The 12,954-nt window shown below is 34.1% G+C and overlaps 1 protein-coding gene across 1 annotated transcript; it reads right to left on the bottom strand.

The window, feature by feature from the left end:
- Positions 1 to 1,470: 1,470 nt before the first annotated feature.
- Positions 1,471 to 10,930, bottom strand: LOC143909967 (RNA-binding protein 25). Its single transcript, XM_077428291.1, has 21 exons — positions 10,746 to 10,930; positions 10,275 to 10,390; positions 10,026 to 10,188; positions 9,696 to 9,920; positions 9,405 to 9,611; positions 8,970 to 9,076; positions 5,164 to 5,450; positions 4,999 to 5,082; positions 4,845 to 4,916; positions 4,614 to 4,754; positions 4,372 to 4,533; positions 4,145 to 4,295; positions 3,923 to 4,045; positions 3,740 to 3,837; positions 3,212 to 3,314; positions 3,009 to 3,131; positions 2,787 to 2,901; positions 2,550 to 2,708; positions 2,271 to 2,473; positions 2,028 to 2,183; positions 1,471 to 1,948 (listed from the first exon to the last, which is right to left on the bottom strand). The coding sequence occupies exons 2-21, from the start codon at positions 10,353 to 10,355 to the stop codon at positions 1,856 to 1,858; spliced, it is 2,853 nt and encodes a 950-aa protein (XP_077284417.1). The 5' UTR covers positions 10,356 to 10,390; positions 10,746 to 10,930; the 3' UTR covers positions 1,471 to 1,855.
- Positions 10,931 to 12,954: the final 2,024 nt, after the last annotated feature.

Genomic DNA, 12,954 nt, shown 5'->3' with positions numbered 1-12,954 from the left:
TGTCACCGTGCTTAATAACACATTTATTTTATCAAGTAAAATATTATCGATCTATTCAACATAGCAGTCGATACTGATCTCTAAAAAATCTTTATGTTTGCAAATTTCAGTTTTTAAAAACTAAAAGAATGCGTATACTCGTATGGGATATAGTAGTGTGCGTAAACGAAGAGGGGGGACGCCTGGTAGTGATCGGTGAAAACTTCATCTCACTCCTTTACTGTGTAGGTGCGATGTAAGAGAATCTCACTTACATGTATGTGCAGGGCCAACGAGAGGGGGAAAAATCTGGGGTAAAGTTCCAGGGCCCGGACAATTCAAGAGGCCCCCTATCAGGTCGTTTGACTGACCGATATTGATATTTTATATAATTCTACATATATAAAATTGAATGTCTGTCTGTGTCTTATATAGGCTCCTAAACCACTGAGCCGATTACGATGGAACTTTCAGGATTTGTTGTATGCATGTCCGGGAAGATTACTTTGAAAAAAAAATCGCCTAAAAACGGGAACGAGAATTGCATGCGTTTTGTGGCATTACAACGCATGCCGGGTTCAGCTAGTTCTGCATAAAATACATGTTTATGTAGAATATAAAATATTTATTTAATTGTTATGTTTATTATTTATCGATTTCTCTGTGCATTCTCTGTGTCCATATGAAATCTTACTTGTTATATCATACTTTCTTATTTAATTATTTTAAAATATAGCATTTAACATATAGGTATTTTTCTTTAATATAGTTCTGATAGATTTTTCGCATATTAAAAATATATCTATAAGCGGTCTCCATGACGAGCCAGAATGTTAAATTACAGAAAACGCAAATATCGGAAGGCAAAGATCGAAAATCGAAAGATCAAAAAAAAGGGTGCATGGTAAACGGTACATACTCACTTAATTTGCGCGAGCAGGATACAACGGGAACAAGAGGAACAGGCTTTTCCTCTTGTATCCTGCTCGAGCAAATTAAGTGAGTATGTACCGTTTACCATGCACCCTTTTTTTTGATCTTTCGAATTAAGATCTTTCGATTTTCGATCTTTGCCTTCCGATATTTGCGTTTTCTGTAATTTAACATTCTGGCTCGTCAAGTAGACCCATCTATAAGATATCTTTTTTGGTTTTTCATAGGGCCCGGGATTCCTCTCGGTGACCCTGCTTATGTGCAATATGGAATAGTTTGTAAATATGCAGTCACTAAAATCTCGATCACAGAATATCTGGCACTTGAGTTCTCGTTAATAAAATATTTCACGAGGTTAGCTTTCGATTGATGCAGTTTTGAGTGCCAGATGTTCCGTGATCGAGATTTTAGTAACGTGTGCGAGATCACTTTTAGCGGAATACTCACCGAACCATACAAGACGTGTAGCGAATCTCGACAATTGAATGAATGTTAAAAATCAGAAATGAATGTGATATTATTATTGTGCAGAAAGGTTGGAATAGTAAAAAACAAATTTGATTATGAAAACAATATTATTTTTGCGATTAAAAATTAGTACAATATATCATTGATCACAATTATATAATTTTAACGCATTGTATTACATCCTCGGAAGTCATATTTAAACAGTCCCGTTAACAACTCATGTAGAGACAGCACATTTCATATTATTTCATAACTTATAGTAGCGAACTTGATACACTGATATTACAATACATTCTTAAGATTTGTGAAAATAATTGACAAAACGTAACGGATGACAGATACTTGCGAGTCCCAAAATCACACATCAATTCAACATATTCAATCAAACGTTTGTTTGCAAATTCACAGGGGAATATTTATCAAATTAAACTTATTCACATTTTACACTAAATTAGTATTTTGACTATGATGACACTCATTTAACGAGTCCTAGTTTTTTCGCCTCGACTTCGTAAATTAAGAGTCGCCACATTTTAACTACAAACACCTCCGCCTCATCGTCTAGCACCTGAAAAAATAAAACATTATAATCATACAATAATAATGATACAATCAAAACGACAAGATCTTATAAAAAAATATCACACCATTTGTACATCATCGAGTATTCCTTGAGGAGCACTACCAGCTAGTACTTTACTACAAATGAAGTCAACCAATGTCGGTTCTGGTTCACCGATATATTCGATAATCTTTTTATTAATCCATGGTCTTATTTTCTTTTCCATTAAAGGAACATCAATCTAAAAATAATTTAAAAAAAATATATATATATTTATTTGTAACGAAAATAAAAAATATTACATTATAGTTGAACATGAAATGCAAACCTGATTACAATCAAGCTTAAAAGCAAATAGAGCGTCTTTTTGTGTTGGAATTTTGTCTATGAGAGATTTGACTTGTTTTCTTTTTTCTTCTTGGGATTTAGCCATATCCTTTTCTTTTTCTTTATCTTTCTCCTTTTCTTTATCTTTAGAACTCTTTGAATGACTATGAGATCCTTTGCTAAATTGACCATCGGGTGTTTTACCTGAACAAAAAATTATACCAACAATCATTAAATTTCACAATAAATGCTATTTTAATAATATGAAGTTAAAAATCACCTTTATTTGATGGCGGTATGTCTCCATAATCCAAAGGCACCAAAGGTCTTCTTCTGTGCAAACCACCACTACCCACACCTCCATCACCCATGTTCATATCATCCTCTTCATTATTAAAGACATCTCTTACGTCTAGTTTGCGACGCTTACCTTTATTATCTACATCACATTATTTGAATTAGATCAAAATTATAGACACTTTCGATTAAAATATAGAATAAATAAATAAATAAAAACCTTGGGAATTATATGGTGAGGAATTATTAACATTATTTTGCAAATTATGTAAATTATAATTCTGATGTTTTATATTCATTGATATTGATATTGGCGAGTTGCTGGCTGATACATCCTGAAAAAATAAATTAAATTACAAGTGTAATAAAAAAATGTATTTTCCAATTTTTATAGTTTTAACTTGTAAATTATATCTATAAACATATTATCGACTTCACATACCTGAGGTGTAGAAGGTGCAGGAACATGAAGTGGAGGTGGAGTTAATGATCTGGAGTCTAAGTCGTCACCTTTATTACCTTTCATCCTAACTGAACCATTGGTTGGTGATCGACTTTCCGTGTCCTAATTTTGAAAGAACAAATTGAAATTTCTGCAATAGTACTACCATATTTGAAATAGAAATAAGCATGCCAAATACATACCGGTCGCATTGGAGAAGAGTCTATAGGAGTTCGAGACGGCGATGCTGGAGGTTGTAGAGGGGTACTACCACCGTCTGACATATTTGGTGTTCTACCAGCTCCACTGTAATATTCGAACAAAAACAATTACAGAATGTGTTTATCAACGTAATACATACAAACATTTATTGTCAGTATAGCTCAGCAGTTATTATGTGCTGCTGGCGACTAAAAAGTCCCTGGACTGAGGTTGGTCAGACCTCGAATAAAAAGAAGCATACATTGTATGATTTCTGCGATGTTACTGGTAAGATTTCGATATTTGTGACTCGATCGTTTTCAAACAAAATTTGCAAATATTATTGAAATGATTCCTCTAAAATTGGCTACCTACCCTCTATTTGTAACCACTCTCTGATTATGAATTCAAATTTATATGCAAATAATATATAAATTTCTATATATAATAGTGCATATGTAAAAGTTTGGCCATAAGTGTTGATTTGGGGCAACCTGTTATAGTAAAAAAAAAAATATTTTTTTACAAACCTTGAATCAGAATCAATGGGTTCTGCATGAGCAGGCATCTCTCGTGAAGCTCGTTCTTGCATAAATCTTTCGTGATTTTTACGTTGTCTTTCACGTGCCTATAATAAATAACAATTTGTGAATTTTTTCCAAATTTATAATAAAATAAATTAGACAGCAAATAATAAACAAACTTGCATTTACCTCTTGCCGCGCTTCCTCACGATCCCTCATTCTTTGCTCTTCTTTTTCCCTCTGCAGACTCTGTTCTAAGTTAACGTCAATCAAAATACGTGGTTTATACATTTCATCGCGTTCCCTTTTGATCTATAAATGTCAGAACATTTTAAATTAATTATACAATCAATATTCAAAAAATCGCTGTAAGGTAAATCAAGTATTTGTGATTTATAAAAAGCTTCTCACTTTCTCAAACTCTTCATTGGGATTCTCTAGTTCTGAACTAAAAACTTTATTTTTTAATTCTTCCAGTTCTGTTTTTTCTCGTTCTCTATCCTTTAAGTCAGAATCGGCTTCCCTTACTCTTTCCGCAAGTCGCCTTTGTAATTCTTTCCCCCTATTTAGACAGATTAACGATAAAAATTAATAAGCATATTTAAACGCAAATATTATAAATTAATTTGAAGACTAACTTGTAATATTTTGGATCATCTCTCTCATCATCATAATCTTCTAAAAATTCTTTCAACTTTTTAGCTTCTTTTTCTCTAGCTTCTTCTCTGCATATTTCCCTTTCTTTGTCTCTTTCATGTTCCTTTGCTTTTCGCCTTTCCCTAGTCTCCCAATTTCGAAGTCTGTAAATGATATAAAAATTTAATTTTACTATAAAATTACATAAAACACACAATATGATTTTTTTTTTTGGAGATATTACCTTTCTTGATAAGCAGCCTCTTTTTCTCTAGCCCTTTTATCAGCTCTTTTTCTATCTCTAGCTTCTTCTTCCATTTCTTTTTCACGTCTAGAATCGATTTTGATATTGGTAGAACTTGCTTTAATAGCAGCTTCTCTTTCTCTATTAAATAAATATACATTTTATGAAAATGATACTAGTGTAATATGTATAAAGAGAATATAATCAAACCATTAATATGCAACAACTCACCTCTCCCTTTCACGTTCACGTTCTCGTTCCTTTTCCTTTTCTCTTTCACGCTCCTTTTCCCTTTCTCTTTCCCTATTTAAATCATAAAATTATATCAATTGATACATTACAAAGTAACTGAATAGAATATGTTTGAAAAATATTATCAAAATACCTCTCCCTCTCCCGCTCCCGTTCACGTTCTCTTTCCTTTTCCCTTTCTCTTTCTCTATCTCTTTCCCGTTCCCTATCCCGTGACCTAATAGTTAAAAAATAATTTAAAATCACAATAACTGTACATATGTATATGAAGTGTATTAAAATTAAATAATTTGCAAACCTTGATTTACTCCTTCTTCTCGAGACTTTTCTATCTCTATCCCTATCCCTGCTCTTGCCACGATCCTTAGAAACAGATCTTCTATCTCGTTCCCGTTCTCTCTCTCTTTCTCTTTCTCGATCTCTATCCCTATCCCTATCTCTGTCTCTATCTCTATCCCTTTCCCGATCCCTCTCACGATCCCTATTTCTATCTCTGTCTTTGACATCACGATCCCTTTCTCGGTCTTTGTCTCTATCTTCAGTCTCCCGTTTGCGCCTTGACACCTCCTTGGCCTCTTCCTGTTTCTAAACAGCAAAAAAGAAAAATTTGAATATAATACCAACATGAACTTATTTGAAAAGCAAAACAGACGTTTAAAAAGTTAAATCTAGAATTCATTCGACATCTCAAAAATATTTAAGTCACATGAAAAGCCTCCCATTGAATGTATACAAAAATCATACTTCAATGTTGTAATCAACAAAAAATAATTTGAACCCAAAATTCACGCCACGTAATGTATTTTCGTGTAATGTAAATAATATACATACAAAAATCAATACTTTGGGAGTATGTGAAATTTGGCATGGAAAATCTACAAATTTAAAAATATCAAGAGAATTATATTTTGAAATATTCAATCATACGCTTAAATGTCAATGTTTGATGGTGTACATAACGGAGGCACGCAGTCTTCCCAACATACACACACACACACACAACTGGTGTGAATGATGAGGATACGATACGTAACGGCTACATTCATCTGCAAACAATTAACAGAGAAAAACAATTCCTAGAGAAAACAGGAATTCATTGCACGAAATAATAGCATATGTAATATTACAATAATAAAAAACATCGACCTGCAAATATAAGTTAGTGGGCGAAATTTGAGAGCAAACAAAAAGACTTCAACGTTTATAATTATTAAAACCTCACCAACTCATACAGCTAACACAATCTTCCAGATATAACAGTTAATTGAGTCAGCGGCTATGAAAATTGTAGGCCCGATGGGTGTAATATGGTCACCTGTGAGTCACACACGACAAACCCATATATTTTGCTTTCAAGTACACAGCCAAATGAAAATATGACATAAATATTATACATCCATACTCACATATTATGTACAGAGTAGTCGGGGGGGCATTATTATAGAAGTGACAATCTACAATAGCGGCGAATAGTGACTGCACTTTATGATATTTCGAGCCTTCTAATCCACAATCCTTATTACACGTCCTGGTCCACGAATTATTCAGGTGGCAGCATTTGATAATATTTAACAAGTACGGTGGAATGCTTGCCTCTTTTTTCGCATATCAGTTACCGCTACATTATTAAATAGATAATTTAATTCATTAGTCAACATTCCACCTTACTTTTTGTTTATTAATGCGTAATAATAATCGCGAACTCGTAACTTACAAATACAGGCTTGCGATTTAAAAATATTAAAAGAAAACAATAAAAACCAAAGGTGACTCTTTCAGGTTTTAAAATGGATGAAAATTTATTGTGATTCAAAATAATGTCGTCACCTTTTGATTAGTATTTTTCAATCGATTGTAGGATAAGGTAATAATAAAAGGTTCTAAGCTTACGAAGTTGAAACACGACTAGTCTTATTAGAAAGTAGCATGAATGTATGTATGTATGTAATAATTAAAAAAAATCATTTTTAAATCTTTAATCCGATTGACAAAATAACTGACGGGAAGGACTGACTCAAATAATTTAACTGTGAAAAATAAAAAGCATAGAAATTAAATAATTCGGAGACATGCATTAAAATAAACCGCAAATGAATTTCTCAATTTTACATATACATATGAGAACACGATACAAAATAATAAAATAAAAGGATTTACAATAGTTCTACATTCTCAACCACTCAATAATAATGTAAGGAAATAAGTGAAATGGTGATAAGTCTTATAAAAAATGCTTCATAGCTTAATCGCAAATAAATACAGAAAACTAGCATTTGCATAGACTAATCGCTTCATTAAAAATTAATGCTATGAAAAATTTTCCTTCAGACTGTGTATAAAAGGAACACGTTCATCATTTATTCACACTCATTGACATTGTAACATTTCAGTTGAGTTTATTTTCATTTTTTAACATCCACATAAAGACACAGGTATACAAAATAGTCAAACGACAAATTTTATTGCTTGATCGGACAATATACTGAATTTGGGAAAAACTTCTTTCGACGAAAATAATTGCATCAAGTTATTTGGGAAAACCAAAGTTGATTTTCACAGCGATTGCAATTTCAAGGATTCATTGCAGTGTAATAACCTTTTGCGAAAGCGAACTAATAAGAGGCTTGTATAAACTATACATATTTTTGATGATTCGAAAAATCTTGACGAAATATTGTGTCAAGTTAAACCAACTTAACTTATGTACATATATTAAGTTTCACTTACATACATACATAATGTAGATATGTAAATAGAGCATGGCCTCCATCAGAATATATGTGAAATTTATACGCATGTAATATGTTTTTAAAAATAAAAATATCGATTTTTACAAGCTTTTTATTAGCTTCACTCTTTTAGTTCAGTGATATTCCTGTCCATCAAAAAATTGTGATATGATTTTGAACCACTTCCACTCTTCAACTTGCTTTGATATTTTACTGACATACAGGAGCATATTGTCATTTTACTAAAACTGTTCGCGACACATAGAGACCATTCATTTAACTGTCGTGTATTTGTTTGCGTTGACGTAAGCGTGAATACTCGATGCTCCCATATTAAATAGATTTGATAAAAATTTGAACACTCTAGCAAAGAAATTAATTTCACTCTTGTTGCAAGATTGAAAGGTTAATAAGAAAATAGTTTCATACATAAGAAATGCATTCCGGTGCCCATATGTGGATTTGGATCAATTTGGACAAAGATTTGCAAAACTAAAAATGTCAATGAGAATATTCTCCATATATTTTGCATCAGCACTCACCGACGCCTTGCAAATGTATGCTCGCGGCCTTCGGGCGATTGTGTTCAATTCATATAGCTGCGACAGACTGAACCTAACATTAAGAATATCAAAAATACAATCCATAATAAAATCAACAATGTGTCATTTTACTTCATTTCAACATATAGTATGTGAACATAACCAAGTTATTACAATAGTGTTATGTGAAAATTAAATTTGATTAAAAATCATGTGAAAGCAAATTTTCAGCTGGATAATATTATATATCAGATCTGTTTTTTAAAAACAGTCATAACAATATATGCATAACTCACGCTAAATTTCTATCTACATAAAAATACAAATGTAATATAAAAACTTTCATGCAAAACATTTGAAATTCGTTTTAGCGTAAAAAACAAATGAAAATTTTGTTAATATCTAATATTTTAACAACAAAGCTTGTTAAGGTTTCGCTTATTATTTTTATTTCCTATGAACATATATAATTAAGGAATGAATTAAGAATAATGACATGATAATCTTCAATATAAAAAACCCGTTGTGGAATCTAGTAACTATGATTAGTAATGATTACTTTCAACGGTGAGATAATAATAGCAGTATGTAGAATATTGGGTCAATATAATCATAATGATACATTGAATTAAGTTACTTAGGCATTGATAACATACGATACATAAACATAATCATTATATTTGTCAACAGCACGCACAATTGCTCCCTTAATTAACACATGTTTCAAAAGCATACAAACCGTTAACGTAATTAAAAAATGTTTTGTTCCAATTAACTGTAACGAACAGAAATCGGAAAGAAAATAAATTAAAAAAAAAAATGATTCAACCAACCTTCATGATTTCTCTGAATTTTCCAATCTCACGATGAATCACATCCCGTTTTTCTTCTTCAATATCGGCATCCTGAAGGATTTTGTTCCGTTTCTCAATTTGTTCCTCTGTCAAACACAAAAAAAGCAATAAGTAACAGACAAAAACGGACAAACGAAAATTGTTAAACATAACTTTGTCGAGAGCTCATTGCAGATGAAAACAATTTGTAAGGTCGATTACGACTTTAATGAAATCCTTTAGTTTTAAGGTGTTTAATTCAATGCGAAATCGCAACTCACAGCTTTTCTGCATCTCAAGTTTTCTTTTGTAGGAAATTCCGTGGAAGGTTCCTTGAATCATCTCAAGTATTTCCTTTTCCAGAAACACTATCCCTAACACACAATAGTTTTCATAAATGTTAATCGTTGTGATAAATGACTAAGAGAATCATACCTAATTGTATGGCTTCGTAATTGTTCATTTCGTCTTGATATTCAGCTATAAGCTGTTCAATCCTCACCAAAGTACTGGCGTCCAACGCTCGCTGCTGTTCGTCCAAGTAGTCCTCTTCCGGCTCATCAACAGCTTCGCCATCTTCGTGATCTTCCATCATTTTCGGAGACAAGCCTTCAGTGTCTATTTTCTTTTGCCTCTGTTCACCTTCATAACAAAAAAACATACGTAAATATATTACATAATATAAAATCGCGTCGTATTTCGACGAAATTGAAACTCGACACGTACTTTTATATCTATCTAATAGGTCCTTTGTTTTCGCATCCACTTTTGCAACCAGCTTCTTGTCACCCAGCTTACGATCGTGAAGCAATCTGACGCAACGCAATCCCGCCTCCGGTGAACTGAATTCACAAAATCCAAAGGCGGAGACGCGTTTCCAACTCAGAACGGGACCACAAGCTGTCAATATATAACGAACCATTGCATCGGGAGCGCGGCTCGATATATTCCCTAAAATAAATAAAACGTGATGATTACATAAAGAAAACGTGATATTTACGTAAAGAAAACGTGATAATTACGAATAAATACAATTTATGCGCTGCATTGACTTACCGACGAAAACAGTAACCGCCGTTCCTTCGCCAAGATCTTGCTTCTTATTGGAAGTATTTCCAGGTGCCGACACGGACGATAACATAAGCTTCTGCGGCACTCCGACTGGTGCAGGCAGCAGCGGCGCTCCCGGTGCCCGATAAACTGACGACAGTGGCATCAGCTATAATATAAACACAAATAGTTAATTAGGATTTCTTAGAAACATACCTCGTACAATGTAAGATTTGTCGGAAATGTTAAACTAACCGGTGCAATGCTCGGAGGCATATAAGGAGTCCGAGACATGTGACTGGGCATCCCTGGCGGTGCACGCGCTGGAAAAGACATATTTTACGATGAACATGAACCTTCGCACATATAGTCTGAAACATATAACACATAAAAATAGAATTTAAGAATTTCAATAATAAGCTTTAAAAAAAAAGAGAATATGTTGGGAGTAAAAAACGGTACGTGAAAATGCAAATGAATATTAAAAATTAAAATAAATATGACAGTTGAGGATAAGTCGAAGCGTCGTACATGAGCGAGGTGAAGTGGGGAAAACAGACGAATGAATTTTCAAGCGGAAATCGACCGTGTGACAGAGGCAATAAGGGTGATATTCGGTTGTCGGGCAATGGAAAGGCGAGTGGCGGGCAGAAAGCATTGCCGGAGAAATGGGAGCGAAGCAGGCGTGGGGGCGATCTAGGGGAGGGGGGGGGGGCGGACGCTCACCTCTCATGAATGCTCTGCGGACGGGGAAACGTGGGGGGCGGCAGGGGGCGGCAGGGGGCGGCAGGGGGCGGCAGGGGGCGGCAGGGGGCGGCAGGGGGCGGCGCGCTCCGGAGCCGAGTGGAAGAGTGCGAAGACGCCGTGCCGTCACCACCGGCCGGCAACTGAGGCCAACACTACTGCCAACTGGTGCGTCTTACCAACTTGCTACACCAACCCACCACACCACACACACCCACGGGACTATTTCATCATTACATTTTTTTGTTTATACTTTATTAGCAGTCGATCAAACAATAATCATATTTGGAAGCGAAAATCAACAAGTGTATTGATGTTTTATTTTTAAAGAGAAAAAGATCGACAGTATTTTTCTTGTATTTCTGCCTTTGAAAGTGTGATTTTATTTTACTTATCTTCCTATTGACAACTCATGAACAACCAATGAAAAAAATCACTAGGCGAGATGAACTTTTTACTTAATGCTCAGTGTCTCCAATAAATGATTATTGCCGTTGAATATTTTTGCAGGGAGCGCAGTGGCGTCGCGTCGGGGTTGCGGGGGACTCGGACCATACCAGAGTGCTACCGTCCTGGGGAAGGTGACACCAAATGAAGAATATAGTTTTTTGTTTTACAATTTTGCCACAATGAAATTACAAAGTAGTTCAAATTGTTCTAAGTTGTCACTTTGGCTATGCAAAAACAATAACAATAAGAAAATAAAACAAACATGAATATAATCAAAAGGAAATACAATAATAGAACACGGTACGATCTCAAATTACAGAATCCATCAACTAGATCAGCATATTTTAGATTGAACAAATTCTCGTTGCCCTTTGCAACAGACGATGAAACCATCAAATTCGTACGTGTCACGGGAAAAGGGAACAAATTACGGCATCTAATGTACCTGAGTTGGCTGGAAACATTTAAACTCAATTCAATTAAATCTAAGAATTGTTCACCTAACCAACCAGTAGCTTGAAAAAATATGAACTATGTAAAATTATAAGAAAATCAATATTCAAAAATTTATATAATATTTTTAAATTAAAGTGCAAATTTAATTATATTTTTCTTCAGATACAGCAATTATGGGAATAAAATTGCATTCAGTGCTACAGAATAACTATTTTTCATTTATTGAAATGTTTTTTTAGTTTATATTTGCAGATATAAATCAGAAAGTCCACACTTTTATTTCATTCTATTATTTGCACGGGACCGTCTCAAAGTTACCGTCCCCACCGCCCACCCCTCCCCTCTGCATGCCACCGTAGTGAGCGAAAATTATATAATAAAATTTTAAATTTAAAACATTATGAAGCCAAAAACAAACGTCTTGATGAGGGACGTCATTTCAGCTTTTTAGGGGGGGTATTTCAGTAGGAGGGAGGCAAAAGTTAGCTAGTTTGGTTTGTATTTTATAAAACCATTTTTTTATTTCGAAAGAACTTCTGATCGATATGCTTAAACTAGTTGCAATTTCTGTTTGCCAAACTTGTAGTAAAGAATAATCGATTAGATTGAGTTTCATAATATTTCATCAAAGCTCCAAAAGGCATGACCAGATCTGGAGAAGGGCTGCTGCTCCCTGCTCTTGATGGATAGAATTTATAAGAATTGAAATGACTGGATAAAACTTTCACTTATATATATGTGCATTTTTACTTTTTTAAAATGCTTTTTATTATTACGAAATTATGTTCACAATACATCTGATATCTATTTTAATAGCTACTGATCTACTGATCATTTTCTATTTTACAATTTAATTTAATTTGGTTAGTAATCATAGTATTGTTGCGTAGGGGTGGGTGGAGGATCCAAGTAAAAGGCCAACAGTCGTTTCACAGCATTTATTGTTGATTAAGGAGATACACGCAGTGTCACGGCTAAGTCCAGAATGACATGATATCGCCTACGTACCGCCTTATAAGGGGTAGATATCTCAGGACGTCTAATCTGTTTACCTACTGTATAGTCACGTATTCGGATATGTATTCCCACGGTATAAGAAGTGCAATCATTGTTTCATGCACTTAGCTGGTCGCTAATCCTTAAAACCCACTTATACCACTCGCACGGTATGCATTTAGTTAATCCGTTAACAGATATCCGTTACAGATAATCTTTGAACGGTTACACAGTCTCTGGGATTCTATTCGCTTAATCCGCGGCGTACGTTACAGTATCATATTATTCT

The sequence above is a fragment of the Arctopsyche grandis genome, chromosome 3 (genome assembly GCF_051622035.1).
Source record: "Arctopsyche grandis isolate Sample6627 chromosome 3, ASM5162203v2, whole genome shotgun sequence".
Taxonomy (NCBI): Eukaryota; Metazoa; Arthropoda; class Insecta; order Trichoptera; family Hydropsychidae; genus Arctopsyche; species Arctopsyche grandis.
This window is presented reverse-complemented; position numbering and strand designations above follow the sequence as displayed.